Source organism: Mastacembelus armatus, chromosome 13, assembly GCF_900324485.2.
Source record: "Mastacembelus armatus chromosome 13, fMasArm1.2, whole genome shotgun sequence".
Taxonomy (NCBI): Eukaryota; Metazoa; Chordata; class Actinopteri; order Synbranchiformes; family Mastacembelidae; genus Mastacembelus; species Mastacembelus armatus.
The window spans coordinates 19229741-19241982 of NC_046645.1; the positions used below are offsets into that span (position 1 = coordinate 19229741).

General features: G+C 39.6%; 1 protein-coding gene across 1 annotated transcript; it reads left to right on the forward strand.

The window, feature by feature from the left end:
- The first annotated feature begins 5216 nt into the window (after nucleotides 1–5216).
- Nucleotides 5217–8676, forward strand: LOC113134042 (diablo homolog, mitochondrial-like). The gene is made up of 6 exons (XM_026313243.2): nucleotides 5217–6419; nucleotides 6711–6843; nucleotides 6997–7122; nucleotides 7453–7563; nucleotides 7697–7793; nucleotides 8004–8676. The coding sequence occupies exons 1-6, from the start codon at nucleotides 6286–6288 to the stop codon at nucleotides 8207–8209; spliced, it is 807 nt and encodes a 268-aa protein (XP_026169028.1). The 5' UTR covers nucleotides 5217–6285; the 3' UTR covers nucleotides 8210–8676.
- The last annotated feature ends 3566 nt before the right edge of the window (nucleotides 8677–12242 follow it).

A 12242-nucleotide genomic window follows, 5' to 3' on the forward strand; every position in this document is an offset into this window, starting at 1 on the left:
AGACAGTGAAACTGGACTATATTGTACAATGTTACCTAATGCCTTTATAAATGATGAAATCCTCCAGAAAGAAACTATCTCTCTGCTGAAGTGAAAGGAGCTGGGTGGTTTAATATAATTGCTTGGTCAACCTTGTATTGTATTTTAGAAATGGGATTAATTTACCCAGAATTCACTTCAAATTAGTCCTACTTAATGGCTAAATTTAGACATTTTTCTATGTGGTCTCCATAGTCTCACAGAAGTCATTATCTAATATGCTGAGCAGGCTTTAAGGTATACTTGCTCAAACTACTGTAATAGTTTTGATATACACAGTGGTAGAATGTGACAAAGTACATTTAATCAAGTGCTGTAGGGCTTACTTAAGTACAATTTTGAGGTATCTGTACTTTACTTTGCTTTTTTTTCCCGCTACTTCACACTTTGACTTTACTACATTTTAGAGGATGGTATTGTGCTTTTACTCCACTACATTTATTTCATAACTTTGGTTACTAGTTACTTTTGGAATCAAAATTATATATTAAAAAATAAAGTATAATCATAAAACTGTATTGAGTAGTAAATTCACAAACTGCCACCCAGCAGTATCTCTAATTATAAGTATTATAAGTATAAACTATGTTATGCCCTCGGGTGTCGGCGGTGCAAGAAAGAGTGGTGAGGACCCAAACGCAGGACACTGCAGACTTTCATTCTCCATGGATCGTCCAGGGCTCAGGCAGACAGGGACAACAATATTCTCCGCTACTCGGCGGGCAGGCAGACAGGGAAACAGAAACTAAGCAAACTCCTCGAACGAATGTGAGTAACTATCATCGGCATCCGTAGCGTAACTAACTATAGCAGGGGTAACGTAACTAATATTCAGGCAGGGAACAAAGGGAACCGGAGAACTTAAATACTAAAACACAAGACACAGGTGAAAGCAATCTACTAATGATAATTGAAACATAAATCACCTGGAACTAAACACAGAACAGAAACAGGAAACTAACCAAAATAAGACGCCAGACAGGGCTCAGAACCGGAAACCAGGTTCAGATCCTGACAAGCTATAAGTTAGTTAACATCAGCTCCACCGTTACCAGCTGCAAAATTATCTTAATAAATATATCATTTTAATACATCAATAAATATGATCCAATAATAGGTTATAAAATACATTTAAAATACATATAAAATACAGTATTTTACTTGTGGTACTTTTGGCGGACATAATAAACTTCCTGTTGGGTGTATATAACCCCAGTGATGTTGGTCAACTTGTGAACATCTTTGTCACAGCTGGTTCAAACTTGTGGCTATGGCTTCAAAGTATTTCTACCATCGGTACTACAGGCTTTATTTTCTTGTTATGTCGAAAAAAGTGAAGCAAAGCAAAGTTTATATTGTTTGTGTAGCTGTGGTTTAGTATCTCTTATACTCATTTCTTTTAGAGATACCAAATCAAATGTGTGTAATCAAAAGAGCAGTAACTTTTTAAAATTAGTTTTGGTACATTATTTTTGAGTTTGGGCACAAAAATGAAAACCAACTCAATGTACAAAATATCAGCTAAAGTCTTGTAAAAATGTGTATGGTTTTAAATAAACTGTTAAATATTAAAAAAGTAGTACATTGATTAACCTGAATTTATGTTCCATATAAACTTACAGGTCATCAGTCTAGATGTTTGTGAACTGCAGTGTCACAGGTGAATAACATCTTGAATAAAACTGATCTGACACAAATTCAGAAACATTTAATCTGTGTTGACCGTGTCCCAGTGTTAAACTGTTCCACTACACTACTGAAATAAGTAATTACAGCAGAAAGCCCATTTGTAGGTGTGCTATTAGTTTTGTTTTTGAAGAAGGCAATGAAACTCAAAGAGGTGTTTTCGTAGTTTGCAGTAGAGCAGGGAGCAGAGTGATATCTCTGGAGCACAGTTAGAGAGCATACTCCATGTCCCCTGCTTAGTAATTAACAGAGTGACTGATTATTAACCTAAAGTCCCAGAGTCTAATTGTGCAACCTGACGTTTTCATTTGTTTGCCTAACAAGTTGACTCTGTTGAGAGCATCTCACTGGGGCTTTGCGCAAGTTCTGCGTCATCCATCAATAATCATGTCCGAAGGGGATTGGACTAAAATGTGTCCAAAACACACTTTCTGCTTCTGAACCCCTGTGGATGCCACCTCAGCAAGTAACTTTATGAAAGCTGTGGACAAAATGAATGTTATTGCTAAACTTTTGGCATGATGAGCTCTAGTGAACCATTAAATGACCTAGAGAAATAAAATTTCAACTACTTTAAGTGAAATAAACAACTCGAAATTGAGATGAACCTTCCACCCAATCAGAGCTGGGATAGGCTCCAGCAGAGCCCAGTGACCCTGGTTAAGGAATAAGCAGGTATAGAAAACGGATGGATGGATGGAAATTGAGATGAGTATAGTGTGCATTACAGGTTTGACTCAAACAAATTGGTACAAATTAGGTATTGTGTCTATTAAATTTATCATAACAAGGTGAAAAAATGTCTAGTCAAAATAATAATATCTTTTGTAAAGTTAAGATGATGTTTATGACGCTGTCTAAAGAGTATCCTTCATCAAGCAGGTGGTCTTCAGGTTTTGTTTGTGTCTGAGATATGCTTGGTAACACACAGGATACCTAGTTTTGCAAATATATGTGAGAAGTATAAAACATTAAAATAGGTCTCAGCAATAAAGCGCCTAACAATGGAGTTTTCAAGCCCACTCCAGGTCTGCTCATATCAGTGCTGTGAAATTTGTGAAATTAGAGACACCGTTTTCTTTTATTCCATTTTTTTATTCACATTTCTCATTCCTGCAAAACCTGGCACCTACATTACCCAGAATGCAACTCAACAACCAACAGTTCAGTCAGAGATTTGGCTGTATTATTCTAGTAGCAGCCAGTGTAACCTTGACCTACTAGTCTTAAACTAAGAGGAGTTTCAGTCTGGTAAGTTCACTAACTCCACACCCCCAGACCTTGTCTTATTTTCAGACTTGTAGCACTTTTTGTAATGTCAACTCCAGCTGACACTGACTCAAGTGACATCACTTATCAGTTCTAACACTGCAGGAGACCAGGGATGCTCACAAGTCATTTGTTGCAAGTTTAAGTCAAGTCTCAAATCTCTTGTGGTTGAAATAAGCATTCTGTCATCTACTACATGTCATTTAAACTGCTTAGAAAACTGTCTGGATATATGTAAGAAATTCAAAGCATCTACTGCATTATCATCACTTCTTTAGCATACAGTATCAACAATGGTTAGCTGTTTGGTAGATGATTACTTTAAAATGTCTATCATGAAATATGAAAAAACACAAAATCCTACTTTGATGTGCATTAATTTCATATCAGTAATATTTTCTTTGTCTGCCATCTTGGCACCGAGAAGCTAACTTTGAATGTATGTCATGTCACAGTTGGAAAATACATTTAGCTTATCAGGCATTTCCTTAATGTTAATGTGCTAAAAACAATAAAAAATTAAAATAAAGATTGTTCAAAAGTCCCAAATCTGGAGTCCAAGTCTGAAGTCAAGTCTCAAAATGAGTTTGTCTGTAACTTAAGAGTGACTTGAGTCCAAGTCCCAAGTCCTAGTCCCCATCATTGCTGGAGATACAAAAGGCTTTCAGCCTTTCTTTATATATGCAGTAGTACTCCATAAGACCTACATAGAATTAGTGGAGCTGCCATTTAATAGCTACCTGTCCAGGGTGTACCGGGCCTCTCATCTAATGAATGCTGGGGTAAGCCTTTCTCCAAGACTTTTGGAACAATACATTGGCTACTGTACAATACGCGAATATACATAAATAGGCTACATAAAATATACATGCAATAGACATAAAGTACACTCATCACACTGTAGGGTCTGTGAATAAAGAAGCAGCTACTGTCAGTTGGCTTCTTGCACTTTATTTTTAGAACAATAGAACACAGGCTCCTGCTGGCCCATAGCCTACGCCTACAAAACAACACGACCAAAACCTGAGTGGTCAAGAACAACTGTCTTTCTAAAACACACACCCCTCATCTCCCTCGCTCCTATGCTGGCCCCAGTAGAACCCCTGTCTGAGTCGGTGGAGCGTCTTGGTGACCCCGAAGTGGCCAGGTTAAACCCAGGAAGCTCTTGAGATCCTGCACAGTACTTGGGGCGGGCCAGTCTCTCACAGCATGCACCTTGTCATCAACAGTTTCAACACCACTATTCCCAAGCCTGTGACCCAGGAATGTCACCTTGTCACCTCCTGTCTTCTGTGGGTGCAGTTTCAATCCTGCTGCTGCCACCCTCCCCAGAACACACCTGAGAGCTTTGAGTGGTGACTCAAATGACTCTCCATGGACCAGTATGTCGTCCAGGTACACAACACACTCTAGGTGGGGAATGCCAACAAGTACTCTGTCCATCAGTCTCTAAATGTGGTGCGGGCATTGCAGAGACCAAAAAAGAGGATTCTGAACTGCCACAAGCCCCTGCTGGTGATGAAAGCAGTTTTGGGCCTGGCTTCGTGCGTAAGGGGAACCTGCTCAGGTCCACGGAGGAGAACCAAGAACCCACTGTGTTGTACAGCGTACTTACCAGGGGCATGCATTATGTGACAGACCTACTCTGCCAGGATCTGCATGCACCCCTATTTCAGACAGGAAAGATGATGCAAAGAAGAGCAACATTTAGGTTAATGTGTGTTTTATTTAGCTACAAGATTGTAACATGTACAAAGCCCTAATTATATACATATACATAACTATATACATATATACAACTGTTAGCTGCCAAAACTTCATTTCTAGATCCATAAAGGGCAGAGGTAGTCCTTATCCAGTGCTGGACTGCTCACACAGCCATGGTGGAAACCACCGATGACACACATCACAGCCAATTTACAAATTTCAAAGCACTTTACAGTTTCATATCTTAATTTCTTGTAATATGAAAGAATTGTTGTGAGTGCATTACTGTACTATATTATTAGATTACTTGAAAGTTTGTAATGGAAAGTCAAATATACCCAGCATTACTATCGATTAGCTCTCCAAGCTTTGAAGTATCTCTCAAATCCCATTTCTATTCCACTTTTTCCATCTTTACCCATGTTTGGTCGTCTGCCTCTTCCAATCACAGTGAGGGCAGAGATTCTCAAGTGGATCTGAGAAAACAAAATGAACAGTGCTGACATATTAACACACTTTCACTAACAAATCTATGAAAAGGAAAACTGGCACTGCTGAGTTCACACTGTGACTTTCACAGTTTGGTGCAGGCAGATCGCGGCATAACACCGACGCGCGGTCCCCGCAGTTATCACTGTGGCAGACAGATGGGTTGAAGCCAGCCTCAGCAGCCGTCTTCCTGGCCACGTCTGTCACCCGCGGTCTGTGCTCTGATCTCCCTGCTGCGGCAGTGGCTCTCCATGCTCGTCTGCGTCCTCCTCCTGCTTGATCTCGGGAAGCCTCCCGGGCAACACACTCCGCACTAGAGAGGGAAAATCACAGCAGTGACTATGCGATGAGCTGAGCTAGCTCCTAGCTCACCAGACCCGCGGCGGATCTAGTCCGTCACTTCTGACACCCAATGTTGCGTCCCTGAATAAAGAAGCAGCTACCATCAGTTGGCTCCTTGCACTTTATTTTTAGAGCAACAGAACACAGGCTGCTGCTGGACGTAGCCTACACCAACTAAACAACAACATGACCAGAAATCGGTAAAGAAAACGGTGTAAGATGGATGAGGTGATGATGGATGATTCTTTCTATGTAGGCCATTTGGAAAATATGGCAGAGCGGCTATTCTTTTCAGGCGTGCACGTGGAAACTTTAATAAGACAAACTTAATTTGGGTATTCAGCGTTTTCTGACCTCCATCTGCCACTGTTTCTCATCCACACACAAGAAGAGTGTGAGTGTGTGTGTGTGTGTGTGTGTGTGTGTGAGAGAGAGAGAGAGAGAGAAAGTGTTGGTCAACAGATCAACTTGCACGTAATTTCAGTATCTGTGGGGTTTTGCAGATAACGCGAAATACGCACATTTGCAGGCAGAGTCAACAGATCAATTCCTTTTACGCAATGAAACAGCGGCGAACCCTTACAAATACCCACAGGACGTTGCAGTTGGAAGTTGTCTATCAGACTGAAAACTTTCTAGCATCAAATAAGCTTTAGTGCAGATAAGTCTGAAGTGCAGAAAACCTCCAGTCAGCAGTTAATTTTACAGATTAAATAGATTATTAAAGCGCAGCAGATCTAAATCATCTGCACCATGCAAGCTGTTCGTCAGTGCTCGGTGTGTGCCAGTCGTGCCGCTGGAGGACTTCTGCGCAATCAGACAGAATTTTCACTGCTGACCAACAAGAGTATGCTCAGGAGAGGAGCAGCCTGCGTCCGAGTCTTGAGGTAGGTTATGCGTAATAGGTAATGCTATAGTTGACAAGTGCTGCCATAGTGGATTGTAGCCTGCGTTGCTATTTAGGTCATACAGAAGCATATATTTCTGAAACACAATGATGTAAATCAGAGTGAGAATGTCTGTAAAGAAGAATCTTAAAGTTTGAATTTTTTTCATATGATCTGATGTGTAAGGTTTTACTTGCAGTATAACAGGGCTTTGATATATATTATATTATATTTCAGTATTGGCCATGACAGTTAACAGCCTGCTTTTATCCTGTTCAAATGTATCTACAGCAGGTCAGACAGTGCCCCCTTCAAGTGCACAAAGCCTGGAGTCCAGAAGTTGGGGGAATTGGCAGGACCCGTACACATGAGTAAAGCACCTTTAGGTGTTGGCCGGAGCATTTGTGCTGTCCCTTTTACACAGGTGGGTGGCTCTCCAGTCTGAGATATTATAACACAGTGCAAGCACCAACCCAATGAACTGCAACTACACAAAGTTATGTGTAATTGCAGAAAATGTTTCTACACTTAGACATTGACGGAAGATGTTAAAATTTTGTTTTTCTTTTTTTTGTAGCAAGTTGAAAACCTCTCTCATGATTCCCTGATCAGAAGAGCAGCCTCAGTGGTTACAGATAGTTCAAGTACTTTCCTCTCCCAGACCACGTTGGCCCTCATAGATGCTCTTACAGACTACTCAAAGGTAGGTGTTCATCTTGTGGGAAATATTTTACCCACATCTTACTCAGTCAAGGTGAAGAAAACTGCATGACAACAACACAATTCAGTGAAATCCACCTCATTAAGTGAACTGTGCATAGACATGATAAGGATAGATTACAGGATGTTTACACATGTACTGGATCCAGACAGGACTGAACTAAACACAATCTGCTCTGATTACAGATTGATTGTCACACATGCTTGACCATGTTTCAGCTGCATTATCTCATGCAGACACAAACAACTGTAAGGACATTAGTGGAAAATGTTCCCCATGCTGCTCCTGACTGTCTGTCCTGTTTGCTGACAGGCTGTGCACACGCGCATTGCTCTTCAAAGACGGTATTTAGCCTCATTGGGAAAACTGACCCCAGCAGAGGAGGATTCGCTCCGGCAGGTGATCAATGTCCAGCGGGCAGAGGTCAGTTTGTGTTGTCCTCTTTGGAGAATTATTGAAAACAAACTTAAAAATACTTACTCAGTTTTCCCATTAAAATATGATTTGACATTTTGCGAAAACAATACAAAAGTTTATCTCATCTCTTTCCTGACAGATTAGCGACAGACTAAATGAATGCAAACGTTTTGAGTCTTCCTGGGTCAATGCAGTCAGCTTATGTAAAATGGCAGCGGAGGCAGCGTACACTTCTGGTGAGTAAAATATGTGCCAGAGTGAAGCTTCATTTCTCAAAGTTTTATGTAGCACTGCATATTTACTGTTTTATAAAGATTATAAATATTCAGTAGACATTTGTTTAAAGACCACACCTAATTTTTTTTTAACTTAAAGTGGGTTGATTTCAGTCTGTGATTGTTCTACACAATTTGACCAAATATGTGTTTTCATCTATGTGTTTCCAGGAGGTGAACAAGCATCTCTCACAATGAGGGCAAACATTCAGGTGGCCCAGTCGCAGGTGGAAGAGGCACGGAAAATGTCAGTGGATGCAGATAAGAAGCTGGCCGAGACTAAAGTAGAAGAGATCCAAAGAATGGCTGAATATGCTGCCTCCCTAGAAGATAGTGAGGAGCATGAGGTACATGAGGCTTATCTACGAGAGGACTAAGACAAACAGACAGAAATATTGAAAAACAGGAAAAGAATACAAGCGTGTCAAAGGGTTATTGATTTCATAGTGATAAGGATTCACCTTGGAAAACATTGAGCTTTATTTCCCTATTCATCCCTTCCTTTTTGAGCCTGTAAGAGCTCTACATGCTTACATTTATTATATTTGCATACACAAAGTGAAAAAGGAATTAAATAAATTGCTAACAATATATAATTCTTTCCTTTGACATAAATCATTATTTAAGACTTTTAATTACTAAATGCCATCTGCTTCTTTTAGATTATGGAAAATGTTAATTGAATCTTCAGTATATTGTGCCCTAGAGATACTTATCAAACATCTGATCACAGTGTATTTTATTGAATTTTTTGTTAAAACAATGAGATTTTTTTTTATAAAAGTGTTGTTTGCATCATGTTTTCACTGTTCACATAACAATAAAAGAATCTATGTTTATTTGACTTAATTTATGTTAGTAGCTCTTTCTTTGTTGCCATATCCCATCCATCCATCCATCCATCCATCCATCCATCCATCCATCCATCCATCCATCCATCCATCCATCCATCCATCTATCCATCCATCCATCCATCCATCCATCCATCCATCCATCCATCCATCCATCCATCCATCCATCTATCCATCCATCCATCCATCCATCCATCCATCCATCCATCCATCCATCCATTATCTATACCCACTTATTCCTTTAACCAGTGTCACAGGGATCTGCTGGAGCCTATCCCAGCTCTCTTTGGGTGAAAGACAGGGGTCCACCCTGGACAGGTCACCAGTCCATCACAGGGCCACATAGAGACACACAAAGACAAACAACCACACACACTCACACTCACTCCTATGGGCAATTTAGAGTCACTAATGAACTGCTCAAAACAGTGCCTCCTTACTGGCTGATGTTATCTAATCAGAAACCTGGACCACCTCAAATGGTTACTCTCACACCTGTTACTCTGGCAGCAAGATAAAGCAGTGGTTTTACTCCAAGCTCTCAATGGGCATCTGAACTTATTCTTTCTCTAATAGGTGATTTATATTTATCCATAATTATGCATAAGTGTTGACAGTGGCTGCACCCAAGGGTGAGTGCCCGATAGTGTCCGAACTCAGAAGCTAAGCAGGACCGTGCTTAATTAGTACTTTGATGGGAGAGCAACTTGGAAGACCAAGGATCACTAGCCTCAGCTACTGAGGTTGTGTCAGAAAGGGCATCTGGTGTAAAAGTTGTGCCAAATTGATCATGTGGACAAAATGGGAGCAGCTAAAAAAAAAAGTCTAAAAAAATATATACCCCCAAAGGGTGTTATTGGTAAGTGTAGGTCAATGAGGGTTATATTTTCCCAAATTTCATCTACTGTACACGTCATATGGCGCTGGACATCTTATGTGCCCAATGGATGATCTGACGTCTTGTTGGAAAGTGAGGTTCAATTCTCAACCCTACCTTAGTCCTGAACAAGACCTTGAGGCAGCATATTAAACCAAGACTGGATGAGCAAACTCCTATAAGGTCTCTAGTAACTCTTCAAGTAAGAAGATTTGGTCCACTGTTCCATGACTTTAGGCAGAATTTGTGTTGCTTTCCTGGAAGTACAGGTTCAACAATCAGTCAGATCCAAGACTTCCCAGACAGACTGCAGAGTGAACCAACGGACTCCTAACTGTCATCATCAGCCAATCAGAGCTGAACGTTGGTATGTCGACAAGCAGTAGTAGTGTGTGGAGTGGGCAAACCTGTGTGTTTTTCTGTCTGTATTTGTAGGAGTAAATAGACTTTTCATGCAAACAAGTGCAAAATCATTACCTTATGTGCAGCATCAACGACCTTACTGGGATATTTTATCATTCTCACCTTTATGTGTTTTGTTTGTCTTGTCTGTGCCGTTTTTTTTTTCTTGCTTCTCGTTCCTACCCCTTTTTTTCTTTCTTTTCTTTCAGTACGTCATTTGTTATGTTCCAATTTTTGGTCCATAAAAAATAGTCAGTTAAGGGTTTAAAGATTATTCATCTCAATATAAGGAGCCTTGTATCCAAAATTGACCTTTTAAGAGTATAGGTTTCTCACTATAAACCTAATGTCATTACCAGAAACATGGTTCCACACCAATATTTCAAATGATGAGATAAAAATGGATGGTTTTGTATTATACAGGGTTGACAGAGCTTCTAAAGGAGGTGGTGTGGCAACTTGAAGAAATCACTGCAAGACCTAAACAAGGAACGCTGAAGTCTGTCAAATGAATCGGTCTCTAGATGTTCTTTGTTTTTCTTTAGTAAAAAACTGCGTTCTGACATTTTCAGTGTGCGTTATGTGAGTTAAAGAACGATAGCAGTGCTGTTCCAGATGGTTTAGAAGTCAAATTTCTTAAACTTGCTTCCCATGTACTGTATGTATCCACTGCACTGTTTGAATATAAACTGTTTAGTAGTAATTAATTATTCTTTCATGCTTTGTATAAACAGTCTCTCATTACTAAACCAAAATACATGGTTTGTACTTAGGGCTGTCAATCGATTAAAATATTTAATGGCAATAATCGCAAGATTGTCATGAGTTAACTGATTAATCACAACCTAATGCCACATGTTTATCTGTTAAATGTACCTTAAATTAATACTTCTCAAATTTTTAATACTCTAATCAACATGGGCATGGACAAACATGGATGCTTTATGCAAATGTATGTTTATTATTAGTGAAACTACCCTAAACATACAGCATGAAGAACATAAACATGTTTCAAAGATGGTAGATATGTTTTTCAAATAACTTGTTCATGTCTATTAAACACATGGAAAAAAAAGAAGATAGAAAAAACACATGTTCCCATTATTTCTTTCTTTGCACTGAGCCAGTTGCTCAAACAGACAAGCCTGTTTACATTTTCAGATGACAGGGCAGATCACGTTTTCTGAACAACATGCCCTGACAGTGAAAACAATCTTTCACAAGGCATGGATGTGGCAGGTGTTGCTAAGTATCTGCAGACATTATTTTGTAAATGAATTTACCGTTCAGACCTTTTTCTTTCTCAATTTCTGTTTGCTGCTGCACTCTTTACTGTCTATGGCTGCATTTTCCATTTCTCCTACTACAGTCTAGGCCATGGGTCAAACAGGAAATGTTTGAGCCATCATGTCAATAACATGTCAATAAAATTAGTGTTGTTACAATGAGTTTGCACGTTGTGCAGTGCAATAATCATGGTTAGCAAAGACAACTGAACATGTTATGTTTCTGTCAGAGGGGGTGAGGCTCTTTTTGCAACAGCTATCTGGAGTCCTGTGGTGGTGAGTGTTAAAGTTCATTACTGGATTGACCAGTCCAGATATTGATTTAGCTAAACGCTAACGTCAACTGTGTGTTAAGAAGTTTATCTGTGGGTTCAGTGTTTACACTAACGCTCTTGTATTCATGTGCTTGTGACTAATGCTAAACACAAGTTAGCAGGTTAATGTGGTTAAACCATGTTCACTATTAAACAGAGCTTATTTCTGCATTTATATCAATACTGTTAACATAACAAACTTTTCAAAGAACGCTACCATTAGCAGGGTTACCAATGTAATATTAGTTGGGTGTTAACACTGTGATTTGGAACCACATTAATTGTCCGCCATTGTTTTATGTTATTTTTAGACCCTTTCATTAGCAGGAGGGCATGCATTATTCTAGTGAGCTAATTATTGTCCCACACCAGAAGATGACCTTGAGGGTCAATCTCACAGAGTCAGATATAAGAAAGGTCTTCCTGAATTCAAGGCCTGTTACAGTGGAGGATTTGATTAATCAGCTTACAGCAACACAGACTTAACTACAACTTCTGCCTCTGTGTGTGTCCAGTTTTCAGGATAGCATATATTTTCAAAATGCTCACTCACTCCCCTGTGACCAAAACTTACATAGCATTGCTTTAAGGAATGATTTTACGTGTCTATGATTGACAGGGTTTGTGCAGTACTGCAAGACTGCACAATGTTATCTTGCACTGTTTGTTAAAAAAATAAA